The sequence below is a fragment of the Trichoplusia ni genome, chromosome 14 (genome assembly GCF_003590095.1).
Source record: "Trichoplusia ni isolate ovarian cell line Hi5 chromosome 14, tn1, whole genome shotgun sequence".
Classification (NCBI taxonomy): domain Eukaryota; kingdom Metazoa; phylum Arthropoda; class Insecta; order Lepidoptera; family Noctuidae; genus Trichoplusia; species Trichoplusia ni.
This window is the reverse complement of record NC_039491.1, coordinates 9,234,584-9,247,358: the sequence shown is the minus strand read 5'-3', so window position 1 is coordinate 9,247,358 and position 12,775 is coordinate 9,234,584. Positions and strand designations below refer to the sequence as shown.

Sequence of the window (12,775 nt, the reverse complement as noted above, 5' to 3'; positions counted from 1 at the left end):
GAAGGGTGTGACGTAACGACTTCGCAAAATTTATACACAGAACTGACGCGTAAGTTCCGTACTTTATAATTTGATAAATTTATATTTGCGGGACAGAAGAGAATTTATGAATCATATTCAAATGAATATTCAAATCATATCAATATTAATATTTATTAAAATGTATGAGTGACATTCAAAACTTTTCATTTTCCTTAATTAGCTATTTCCTAAAGCAATTACTATAACACTTACTTTTTCTACTTTTTATTAAATGATGTTACGGTTTACTCACGCGTATTTATCGGGGGTGCCCGACTAGTTTCGGACCCGACCAAGTCCTTAATCATGAGCTGACGCGGCGGGATCGCGAGTTGAACTGTAAAAATATATAAAAAAAAACTACCAAGAACACTGAAGTCGTCTAAAAAGGCATTTGAGTGACCTCCCAAATCAAAGTTAAAGCACTTAACTATAACTAAATATTTGTTATCCATTTTCCCTTTATTTTTTGTATTTGATTTCGATATCAAGATACCTAAGACCAGGGCCCCGATTCTGCTATTTACAATGGCTGATGAATGAATGACAATTGAATTACATTCGCACTATTCGTATTATTCTAAGTATTTTTCCAACAAAGTAATTGGAAATTCAGTACAGGGCGGAACACTCACCGTCAATACGATGAATTTCCAAATATTGTGTTGGCGAATTGCTTAAAAAAATAGGAATAATTTCAAATTTAATCCATCGGCCGTTGTAAATAGCAGAATCGGGGCCCTGGTCCCAGACTTTCGTTTCGAGATTTGTCTTCAAGTATTTGTTTTATTCAAGTTGATTTTTATTTACTGTTCTAGTATTCAATCTTTATGAGAATCTGTTGATTTAGGACCGACGTACCCTTATCAGTTATCATTCGATTTATTTTCGAAGTTTGAATATCTATTTGGGTACGTTTTCGTTTTTTTTTTTTTTGGCACAAGTGTTTATTTATTTATGATTAAAGGTTCGAGATATTTTTGTCTGATTTTGTATTTAAATAATAGAATATATGAGATTAGATGACGAAGATGTATAGAAAAGGTATAATATAAAGATTACTCATCAATTGTTTTTATTTTGACTTTTTTGTTTTTATCAGTATTTTTATGAAGTTTAAAACTTCTACTACTTAGATTAGACGGCGATTTAAGGATTTTAATTTATGGGATACTTTTCCAGTCAATATAATATGTTTAATATGAAACATAGTTACATTGACTCGCTCTCAAAGCTCCTTAACTTTAATACATCTGCAAAATACCAAAACGTCTGTAGTCGACACAAATTCAGTCGTTACACTAGTTTATAAATACCCTTTATAGGCACTCCTTGGACGACGATATTAAACGAAAAGTCACCTTACCACAAATTAGTAAAGTTAAACTTACTTCGTAGCGCAAGTGAGATGCTTCTATGAGTAATGAAGTTTCCCGTCTCCCTTCCACAAGGACAGCAAGTCTTGTTTTAGAAGTTCATAGTACAGATACAGTTGAAATGTTTGCAGTGACCGCACGAACTTCGTTTGCGAAAATTTCTGTTGGATCTTTAACTTGTATTTAATTTGTGACCTCCAACTTTCTAGTTGTTTGCCGATACATCTTTGGTCCACTGGGCAAGTCCTATAGTCTGTCAATTGTTTTCTGTTTGTTTCGGATTTTATTAGTATGGAATTCGTAACATGTATTTTGGTAATTATTTCAACATATTCATGTTTTTTACAGTACTTAAAAAGGGGGACAATTTTCGTTCCTTATTTCACGCTATTTTATAACACCTATTCTGGCTAAGTTATTAAATATTCATTCAATACGAATTAATTTTCGCATTTTCGGTTTTTATTCCTTTTTCTTGAGTGACTAGCGAGATTTCGATATACAGGCGCGGATTGAAATTAAAAGCAAACAATCACACGAAAACTTTCAAGATATAAAATCTATTTAAAAAAAGCACTAATTTCACCTGAACCACACTTCATTCCTTCAAGGCAACCGCCTCGTCCTCGAACCCACAAGTGGGGCAATCACCGGCATACCGCATTTGTATAACGAAATAATAAATAAACAATGTACAAAATACTAAACATAATTGTGAGTTCGTGAACGCGTTTGTTCACGCGACGTTACCGGGCGACCTTTGATTCTTATCGATCGTAAATGTATAATAACATGGGGTTTCTTCTCTTCGTAATCTTCATCGGTTGGAAAAAAAATTGTTGACGTGAAAGAGAAATGAGGATATTTTAATATTTTTTTCTTTTTATTTTTAGATCATCGTTTGCTGTTTTTGTCTTTAGACTGCTCAATTATTTTTAAAGTCTCCGCAAAAATTTAATCCTTATTCATACATCATTCATAAATAATACGTTTTTCAAAATACTAGCTTGATTTTTTTAGCAACTAGGTATAGAAGATTTAGTTTTTGGTTTAATACAAAATGAGATCTGTTCTGACAAAGGCATGACAAATGAACTTTCCAAGAACATAATATTGTCCAAGTATGACTTTATGAGCAATAAAGTAAAAAATAGAAAACAATTAAAGGCAGTTTATTGGTCGAAAAATTATTAAAAGCATTACTGACCAATGAGTTTAAAATAGAAGCTGCTTTATGTCCTCAATAGTGCCAAATAATAAAACCGTAATGTAAAAATAAATATTACATCGTTAAATAAAACCTCATTTCAGATCCAATAAAATATATAACATCGAAACACGAATTAATCAATTCCGATTACATGTTCAAGCTTTAAAATTCTGTTTTATTTTAATCCCAGGGAATGAATACTTTAGTGCATAATTATCAACACGTTTTTTGGTTACTCAGCTAATAGCTGTCACATTAACTAAAGAGAAATACGGTTGTGATTTCATTATAATTATTCAATACTAATAACTCAATCTCGATCGCGATCTGCGATCGGCGATCACAATACATGTGCTCAAATGCTCTCGAAAAAGATTCACCGTCATCATTGAATTTATAATTCAAGCCTTTTATTATATGTTTGGATCATAAACATGATTTGAATTCTGATCGCGGATCGTGAGTGTGAGTACAGGGTAAGGCACACTGTGCAATTTTAGTATGTTGCAAATTGTCCAAAGAATATTGTCGTCTCATAAATACTGAACGAAGCACTTAACCAATTTAGAAGTTAAAAAATTTAAGGTTGTAAGTACTTGTGCTCGTCTTTATATTTTCTTAACTAAATTATTATACGAACACAAACTGTAAAGACGTCCCGAAAACAAACGTTCTTTAGTCTAATAAAAGACAGTTTACACGGCCTAAAAGTAAATTCATTCAAAACATAAATTACAATTACATTCATTACGTATTTCGAAAATAAACAGAAGGTCTTTCTGGCTGTTAATTAAGCTCTCGTCAGCTGTTACATGGAGGACTTAAAAGTGCTTACAACATTGTGTGAGCTTAAGTGTACATAGGTTATGCGGGAAATGTTTGGCAGATGTTCGCAGAAGGCTGTTGTGGTTACGTCTTGGAAAGTATGGGAAATAATGTTTTGTGAAATTAATTCAGAACTGAATGAAATATGGTGAATTTGATAATGTTAATTATGTCAAATGTCTGAGTAAACAATAAATTTAAAAATATAAATTTAAAATATTCATAAAAAAATATCTTTGACAAATCAAAACTCATAAAAAAAAATGATTTCATTTAAAAGTTTTCAAATAGCATTAGAGAAGACAATTTTATTAATTAATACATAACATCCTGTTGCGCCGACTGTTCACAATAATGCTCAATATGATTTTTTTACAACTGAAAGGACAGCCGAGACCATTGTTAATGCATTTGTAGAATAAAAGTTACAATTAATATTAATAACACCTTTTCCATACATTTTGTGACGTGTCGAAACGAATACATTTTAAAATTCATGCTACGGAGTCAATTGTGATCGAGCCGAATATGAACTTGGTGTTTTTATTAAAAATGCATCTGAAATTATACAATGTATATAGAAACCGCCAGCATGACGTACTGTTGTTTAAAGTACCGAACAATTGCATTCCTTTTTGTTTTAATTCTTTAATTATATACCTTCCTTGTAATCATCCTCTTAATTGACAAGGATTCCTGATTGGCGCAAACAAACTATCTCAAGAGTTTTGTTATTTTAAGTGACTAAATATTAAGTCATTTAAAAAAAAAATCTTCCAGAAATATTACTGCGTCTATCTGTCCATTGTATCTGATCTTATTATACATGGGTCGCAAGATGTGCCCATTTTATCAAGAGACCGCGTATCGACTTTTGCGCTTAGCATAAATTTGCATGTCAAGATACATACACACCACTTCATGGGAAACATGATACATTTTAATATTATGCGAAACGTTAAGTTTATCAGGTTTTCAAGGAGATTGATCTCCGTATTTATGGCTGGTTTTGGAGAAAAAATAAACAGTAAAAACCACCATAACAATGATATTATACCCAGTAAAATTTTTGATGGTTTAAATAAGGTGATAATGATGAACGATTGTCTTAACTCGATGAACTGGTAAATACACCTCTAAACACACCTATGGATATTTAAAAGCTCGGCGTATTTCATATTAGTGCGAGTTGGACTCGTAGTACGACTCTTAGTTCTTCCGTATAGTACCTCGATGTTTATTTTTAGTATTTGTTACTGAAATAGAATTAAATGCAAAAGAGCCTAGCTACCACTGCTCAGAAGAAGCGGCCTGGTGATGGGTAGGGGACGGAGAGAAAGACAGGGGAGATCCTATTTAACCCTGTTTGTAAGGAAACCTAAAAACAACTGCGAAAACCCCCTAAATTCAGCTCGTTGCTGCCGTGGAAACCCTCTTCCACAGCAGCAACAAGCTGAATTTAAGAGAGTGGTACCTACTTTACACGACGGCATTTTTCTCCAACACCTGTAGCCATCTCAAAAACTGTCGGAGCGCCTATAGCAACTCAAAACGATGTCGCAGCACGAACAACAAAAATAAAAAACAAATACCATTTCAACATGTTTTTCACAACATTCAGACAAACATTGCCACACGACTGCAGTTATATTTTTAAGTCTAATTTACTGCATGTATTAATCTGAGCTACGATCAGGCCATTTCAATGGATTTATATCCTTACTGTATTCAAAATATGACGTCAATCCCGCTTATATTACTGTTCCCACAATCCTACGGGTAGAGTTAATCCGAACAGATTTACTACAGTCACGTACCATATCAGGCGTATAAACCAAACATATTGGTACAGCTTCGTTTTACGTACCTTTTATAAATACCTTGATATCTACCATCTTTTGGATTTGAAAAGTCACCCTCACCGCGAAAGTAGTTGTTTGTGTAATTATTTTATGTTTGTTTCTTCTCTATATGAGCAGTCTCTACAGTTGGTAGCTTTGATAGGTAATGCTTTGATTTTTTTCAAGGGGTTAATTTTTCATTTAATAACGGAAAAATTTAATCGATTGATTCGGCTGTCACATTCAAATATTTGAGCTTTTGCATTTGTAAATTTTCTACGTTTATCAGCAAAGCATAGCATTTATTTATTTTTTGTTCAAAGACCATTAAAAGAGTCAAAATTCAAAAATGTCTTGCTGTTTTACCGTAATTTTGTCGTGTATTCTGCTTGTCAGAAAAACCACTGCCGGAATTCCTTCATAGAGCAATATTGACTGATTGAATTTAAAAAAAAAACATATAGATTTTCAATATATTTGGTAAATAAAATTCATAATTTGATTACAATTCTTTATTAAAAATTAATTGAAACATCCAGTCGATACAAATATTGGAACATTAATTATGATTTACAAAGACAACATAAATTTATTCTGCTACAAAAATTTTGCTACAAATCACAATTGAATTCATAAATTTCAACTTGTTAATTTTTTACACTTTCTTTTAATAATTAAATGAACCATACATTTTACATATATATTGGCGAAATTACATAGTTTTTAATGAAATATGTTCTTACTGAATTCAACTGCAATTTTATGATTTTTTAACACCATACACCGATTACAATTGGTCTCCGCAGTTAAACAAATGAATAAGCAATTCAATACTGACTTATTCCCTAGTTGTTCCTCATTTACAATTTGAAAATTAAATTACAATTGTAACTATTTACAGCGTTTTAATGTTAATATTACAATACATTAATGTAAAATCTAACGTTACGAATGTTACAGACGACTCCAGTTTTACATAAATGAATGTACAATCTAAACATACAAAATTACGTACATTAATTCAATTAAAATATCAGATTATGGTAATTGGAAACGACGTGATACCAGATTTTCACATTAATTGAATATTTTTACTGGACCGAATTGAATATGAAAAGCGAGTCACGAGGACTTTTCTCGTATGAATACTGAATTTGATACTTCCATCTCACGCATTCAATTAAACGTTTAGCCTAGCTTATTATAAAATCACATTTTCCTCAACAGAAGCGTCTTGTGAACTATTGAAATACAACTATTATTTTAATTAAAACACTGAAAATCTTTCGATCAAAGGTCGGTAAATATCAAACGAACTTCTAAATTGTATTTGCTTTGACATATAGGGCTAAGTTTCATACCAACTTCTAGGGCCCGAACTTTCGACTTCAATTTTGTTACTAATTAAACCTCCTTGGTTGATTGAACGTACCTTTTAACTTTGAACCGAATTGCTATCGATAATTTATTTACATTACAAGTTTATTATTACATAAAATTTTACATCAAAAGCAAGCGTATTAAAATCAAAAGATTAAATTAAATCAAGAAATTTTCATTTAAAAAATGAATATTCCCTTACCATTTTGATTTCTTTGAATGAAAATTTATTTAATGTTTTGTGACCTATTACAAACACGTGTTAAATTATATATTTTCCAAAAACTTAGTTAAAGTATTTTTGAAAACCAAAAACATTTTGAGAAAAACTAAATGAAACTCTTAAACCCGGTCTCAAGGCGTAACATTCACTTCATTCCTAATTCTATAAAACTTGAGTGTCTAAAGCATTTTTACAATTATTAATTAATAATAAAACTTTACTATTCTAGGTCACTTCACATTATCATCAAGCGATATCACAAATGCCGTCCGAGCTTCCTCGTTAAACTTTGCTCATTGTAAACCTACTTATATAATACCTATGTTAAACTTTTGAAGCACATTAATATTTACAAGTCAAAAGGTAATAAAACACTCAGATCCTGAGTTATTACGCTCTGTTAAATTACATTTGAATAAATAAACGACGGCCTTATTGCTAGATTTAAACAATGTTGAAACAGTTCCGTACAATGACAAAATAATTACATTTAAAATTTTAATTTATGTCAAAGAATGTTAAGAATATATGATGAACTTATATCTTCCACTATAAAATACAATCGATTAGAAAAATTAATTCATAAAGATCTACAACCCAATGAAACTCAGATTAAAGTAATATTTTTTTTAACATCAAGCTTACGAACAGTTTGTGTTTGACTCGCGATCTCCGTCACGTGTCGAACCCATTTTGAAGAAACCTAGTAAATTAGTTTCTACCGCTTGTACTAAAAGAACAATACATATTGTGGAGTGAAGTTGAACTTTAGATCATTAGATGGAACTTCAGCATTTTATAAATGAAACCAAAAAAATATTAAAAAAAATATATATACAACTGACTTCAAACAAAACTACTGAGCCAAACTTGATGAAAATTTAGACTTAATGAAAGCTATTGAACATTAAAACAATCAACAAAATCAGTTCAGCTAGTCCGTAGTTCTGGGGCAACAAACATGTAAAAATAATTGAGAACCTGCTCCTTTTGAAGTCGTTAAAAAAGTAAAAAAAAACATCTCAAAAAAATTTCATCAAGAAAGACATTCCTGTAAATAAATAAAACTAATTAATTACAACAATAATGAATGCAAATAATATTACGATTGTGTTCAGTAGCGGCGTGGTGAGAGGTGCAGAGTCGCCGGCGGCGGCGAGGGCACTGGCAGCCGCCTCCACACACTGCCGATACGCGACGTGCTCTAGACACGTGATCGCGCAGAAGTGCTGGTGTGCGCACGCGCCGTCACACGACTCGGAGCTTTCGTGACGCACGCGGTATGCGCGTAAGTACCTGTTAAGGAGAAATTTGAGTTTCAAAACTTGTGTGTTTTTAACCTAGGCATACCCAATGTATCCGATAAAAAGAAATTCTTAGAAAATTCTTTCAGAAGATCAAAAACCAAAATAAAATCACAAAACAGTGAAACACTACATACATTACTTTTCCAAAAGGATCGTAGGTCCAGTACTATAAAGGATTACAGTAGTTCGCCCCGTTCTACAATCAAGATGCATTGCAGCCTATCGCTTCCTCAATAAGGTAGAATCCGCCTTAACAAACTGTCAACATAGGAACTTACTTGTGGAATATATTGGTCTCATGCGGCGTGCCTATCTGCAGCTTGTCGGCGAGGTTGTGCAGGGAGATGGCGGACACCTCGTGCAGGCCGTAGTACTGCGTGAGGTTGTACTCCGCCGTCCACTCGGCCACGTTCCGGTTGGCGGCCGCCAGGTCTAGGTAGTACTGGGTGTAGTCCAACACCTAGGACATAGAGTTTTATTGAAGTGTTGTCTTGTTTTCATAAAACCTTTGGAAAAGAATCTCGTCGGGATATTCTGGATAAGCCTGTGATTACATAAATATTTCTGAAATCAAATACATAACTGGAGAAATCTTAAGGTTCTGTTTATGCAATAACAGTTACTGATTTTTAAGAAGTTAAAAGTATTTAAATCAATTTTCGAAATCAGTAATAGTGGGACACCGTGGGCTATATAAAAAATAAGCTGTCAAAAGAAGTTGCAAAATTACCTTTCCTGTGTTGGTATCAAACTTGTAAAGCCTGAGCCCGGGGTTGGAGGAGTCGGCGGGATCTCGGTGAGGGCTCACTGATGGAGCCATGAATGTCCACGACACTGGCCGATCTAAGTATAACAAGAAATGATTTTGGGTTAGAAAAGTTTGAGCGTCTGTTTACTCGTATCGATACTATACATACATACTACACACGACACACTTGCCTGTGTTTTTATGTCACAGAGAATAGTAATTTAGTAGACAAAAATAGAGTAAGGAAATTCGCGCTCCTGCTATTGCAGTTTTGGTCAAATCAAAACCTACGTTGGCTAGCTCTTCAAAGTTTTTATTCCTACCTTATTATGAGTATCGATACGAGTAAACATACACTCAAACTTTTCTTAATTACAAAAACCATACAAAAATTATTACGTTCTATACAAGTAGGTATTAGTACAGGTGCTATACATCATACACAGTTTCTTTACCCCCTATTTTTTATGCTAAAACCCTGCTCTATATTCCAACGTCACGATTTCCATACATTGTGCAGGAACGTGGATCTTGTATAATAATTATTAACATAAATGCTGACTACAGCACTTAGTATAGGATTCATCTTCCGTGTAGGCAAGATCCGAGGTCGGAAAATGTATGGCTCTTGAAAAAATGCAGATACTGCCTAAGCTGTTCTACCAATAATATATTAGCGTCATTAAATTAACAATGTATGAGAGAAAAATTCGCTTTGCGTCAAAAAAAAAATCAATTGGAGAATGAAACCTTCAACAACTGTTTTGCAAGTGTGTTTTTCTTTACATCGACATCCTTATCTAACAACTCGATGCGGGTTACAGCGTCCTTTCGCTCGTCATACGTTTTAAATAGCATCCTTCATTATACAAAGGTTAATGTCAGGGTAATAGTTTTCAATTACTTTCACGGAATAATCGCTATTTTAATGCGCGAATAAACGTAACAGCGTTAATTGGACCTGTTAAGTAATGAAACAATTTATACCCGTCCTTCACTAATTTCGCCGGTGAAATTTTCATGATAACTAGCAGACACCGTTCCACAATTTATTGGTACCAAAAAATGTCATCTCGCACCCGATAAACTGGTTTTACGGTAATTATTCGAGCGCCGAGCAAATAAAATGTCATGTCCAACTTGCTGAAATGCAGCGAGTGTTCGATGACAATATTTAATTAAAACCTCCAATATCTATACGTCTATAGTTATTACACTTTTATTAAAAGTGGTAAATGGAAGCGATGAAGTTATTTTTTCAGAGAGGATTTTCATTTTAAGAGGCTTTTATTATAGCTATGCTTTAATAGTGATCATGTTGGTTATATAGTTCTGAAACACTCCGGTAAAATATTATGGAAATTCTATTATTCGGTCTAGCAGTAGAAACGAGATAATCGTCTATAAAATGTTTAGATAATGGATTGGATGGATGGAATGGATTGGATAGATAATGGAACGTGTAGTTTTATGTATCGAATGAAAGTTGAGAGTAAAAAACGCTCAGCAGAATGGACATCATAAAACAAATACCCATTTACTTTAAATATTCAGTACATAAACGACTAACAAAAATAAAATGCACAATAAAACATTAAATACCTAACAGTACCAGTAAAAACCATATGAATTAAACTAATTCTGCATTCGTTTACCGCTGATGTTACTGACACGTGCAAAAATACATTTCCAGCCTTTAAAAATCAAATTTTCAGATTCAACTAAGGAAATTGGATTACGGAAAACTCATGAGAATAGGATCACTCAACTTACGTGGTTGACACAGCCTCTTTGCCTGTTTTCGTTTAATTTTCAACCAAGATATTTTTACATTTTTATATTGACAAGGGTGCTTCGTTTAATATTAATTTTTATCATCATACAGCTAGCCACTTGTTTCCTCTTAATAATAAAAGACTAACGAAAAATAAAATGATGGATCGGACAAGATTTATTAAAGTGGTTTAAGAAATAGCCCATGTTCATGAATGGATATGAATATTGGCTCGTAAACGGCGGACTGATAGACCGATAAAACTTTACTTTTATGTTTGCATTTTATTATACTGTAGTATAAATTTATGCTACATTTCGAAGGAACGGCAAACGACGAGAGATATTCGATCTGTTATTCAAAGTTCAGATTACCTTACAATCATTAAATGCTTTAAATTCGACGCCTTCCTGGAAGGCTTACGTGAAGAACAAACAAAGCCAGAAACTTCGTCGTATTGTTGAGGCATCGACACAAAAGGAGCTATTTATAGGGACCTTGATTAACATTTTGTTCAGATTAGTAGGTCACTGCCAGCAACCCTTCACTTTTGGACGAGATCCAGAGGCATGATGAAACCCTTTGTTGTTGTGACTGCTGAGACAAACAGGTTGCCTGCATAACGTGGCTAATCAAACCCGGTGCGGAATTTTAGAGTTGTTTTGTAATCAAAATCTCTAATTTATCATGGGGTATTTTCTTAAAGCCTGCAAAACATCAGTAACAATCTAAGCTTTGTGTCATTTAGTTTCGTAATATAGACTGTCATGCACGGAACCAAATATTATCCATAATTTTTAACACCTACAAATAGCTTTCTCATATGTTCTATCTTACTTTTTACAATGATAATGAAAAAAAAGAACGTTTACATCACGATACATAGGGCTTGGTAGAACAGTGTAAAAAAATATTTTACGTAAATTAACATAATATGCGCAAGTCAATAGGTGACGGGATTTAATCACGTTAAAAATCGATAATTATGAGAACATCACTTGTCTTCAGTGCGACATGAAAGCAATATAATTTGACTCACCATTATCGTAAATAACTCGGAACGTGTCAGCGTGAAGGTGCCCGAAGAACTGTCCCGCAATAATTTTTGCGTGACGTCGCACTGTGCGAAGGTATTTCGCATTGGAGTCAGATGACATGTCGTAGGGGTGCCGCGAGTCTGACCCGGGGGCCTCGTGCCCCACTATGTAAACCTGTTGAGTAAAATAAAATGTAAATACATTTGTGTAAATATTTTGTTGTGTTTGGCTACTGAGCCAACACAGAGTGATATTTTTTTGGGAGAGTTCTGCCAAAAGATGTTGTATCTGAATTAGAGAAAATTATTATCTTGATGGATTCCATACACCAACTAGCGATTTTATGACCAAATAATCTTAAGTTCTTAATGAATTCAAACAATAAGCAACTAACTGAAGCTATAATTAGCCGTCATAGATATTGAAGACCACATTTGTACTTTTTTTTTTTATACGTCACAACTCACCTATAGATGACACATACAATACATAAAAAATGCACATTTTTAAACTACCAGAATGTCCGATTTTGTAGAGCTATTCAACAGTAAAAACTTCTCGACAAGTCCGTGTCCATCGACACGAACCATCAGAATTGATATTTTGACGTTTGTTTTATGTAAGTAGGTCACTGGGCCAAGTTGAGGGTAGGTTAAGATATTGAAGACTTTGATGTGTCACTTATGTTTCGATCTGAAGTGTTTGTGGATTATGAATGTGTGTTTATTGATAGGAAATATGTTTTGTTTTTCTGTCACTGATGTTTAACTTAAGTTCATTTTTGTTAATATTATTCGAATTCTAAAAACTGATATCGATGAATATTAAGGTTGTATTTCTGTAATAGAGGCATATTAAATTCAGCAAATTCAAAGTAAATGTTTTAGTATCTATGTGCCACAAACATTTAATTTTTCATAGAAAATAATATCAGGCTGAAGTATCAAACAAGGCATGAATTTAAAAAAAAAAATCTTATTTTCGTAAAACACTTTTGTTAGTTTCTGGCAATAATACAACAAACATGTGATTC

General features: G+C 33.1%; 1 protein-coding gene across 3 annotated transcripts in view; it reads right to left on the bottom strand.

The window, feature by feature from the left end:
• Positions 1-7,920: 7,920 nt before the first annotated feature.
• Positions 7,921-12,775, bottom strand: part of LOC113500504 (acid sphingomyelinase-like phosphodiesterase 3a) — a 69,503-nt gene continuing 64,648 nt past the window's right edge. For all 3 annotated transcript variants that reach the window (XM_026881328.1, XM_026881329.1, XM_026881330.1), the window contains 4 exons: positions 11,745-11,916; positions 8,914-9,026; positions 8,462-8,643; positions 7,921-8,172 (listed from right to left, as the gene is read on the bottom strand). In XM_026881328.1, coding sequence (XP_026737129.1) covers positions 7,944-8,172; positions 8,462-8,643; positions 8,914-9,026; positions 11,745-11,916 — 696 coding nt within the window. In that variant the 3' untranslated portion in view covers positions 7,921-7,943. The remainder of the gene's footprint in view (positions 8,173-8,461; positions 8,644-8,913; positions 9,027-11,744; positions 11,917-12,775) is intronic.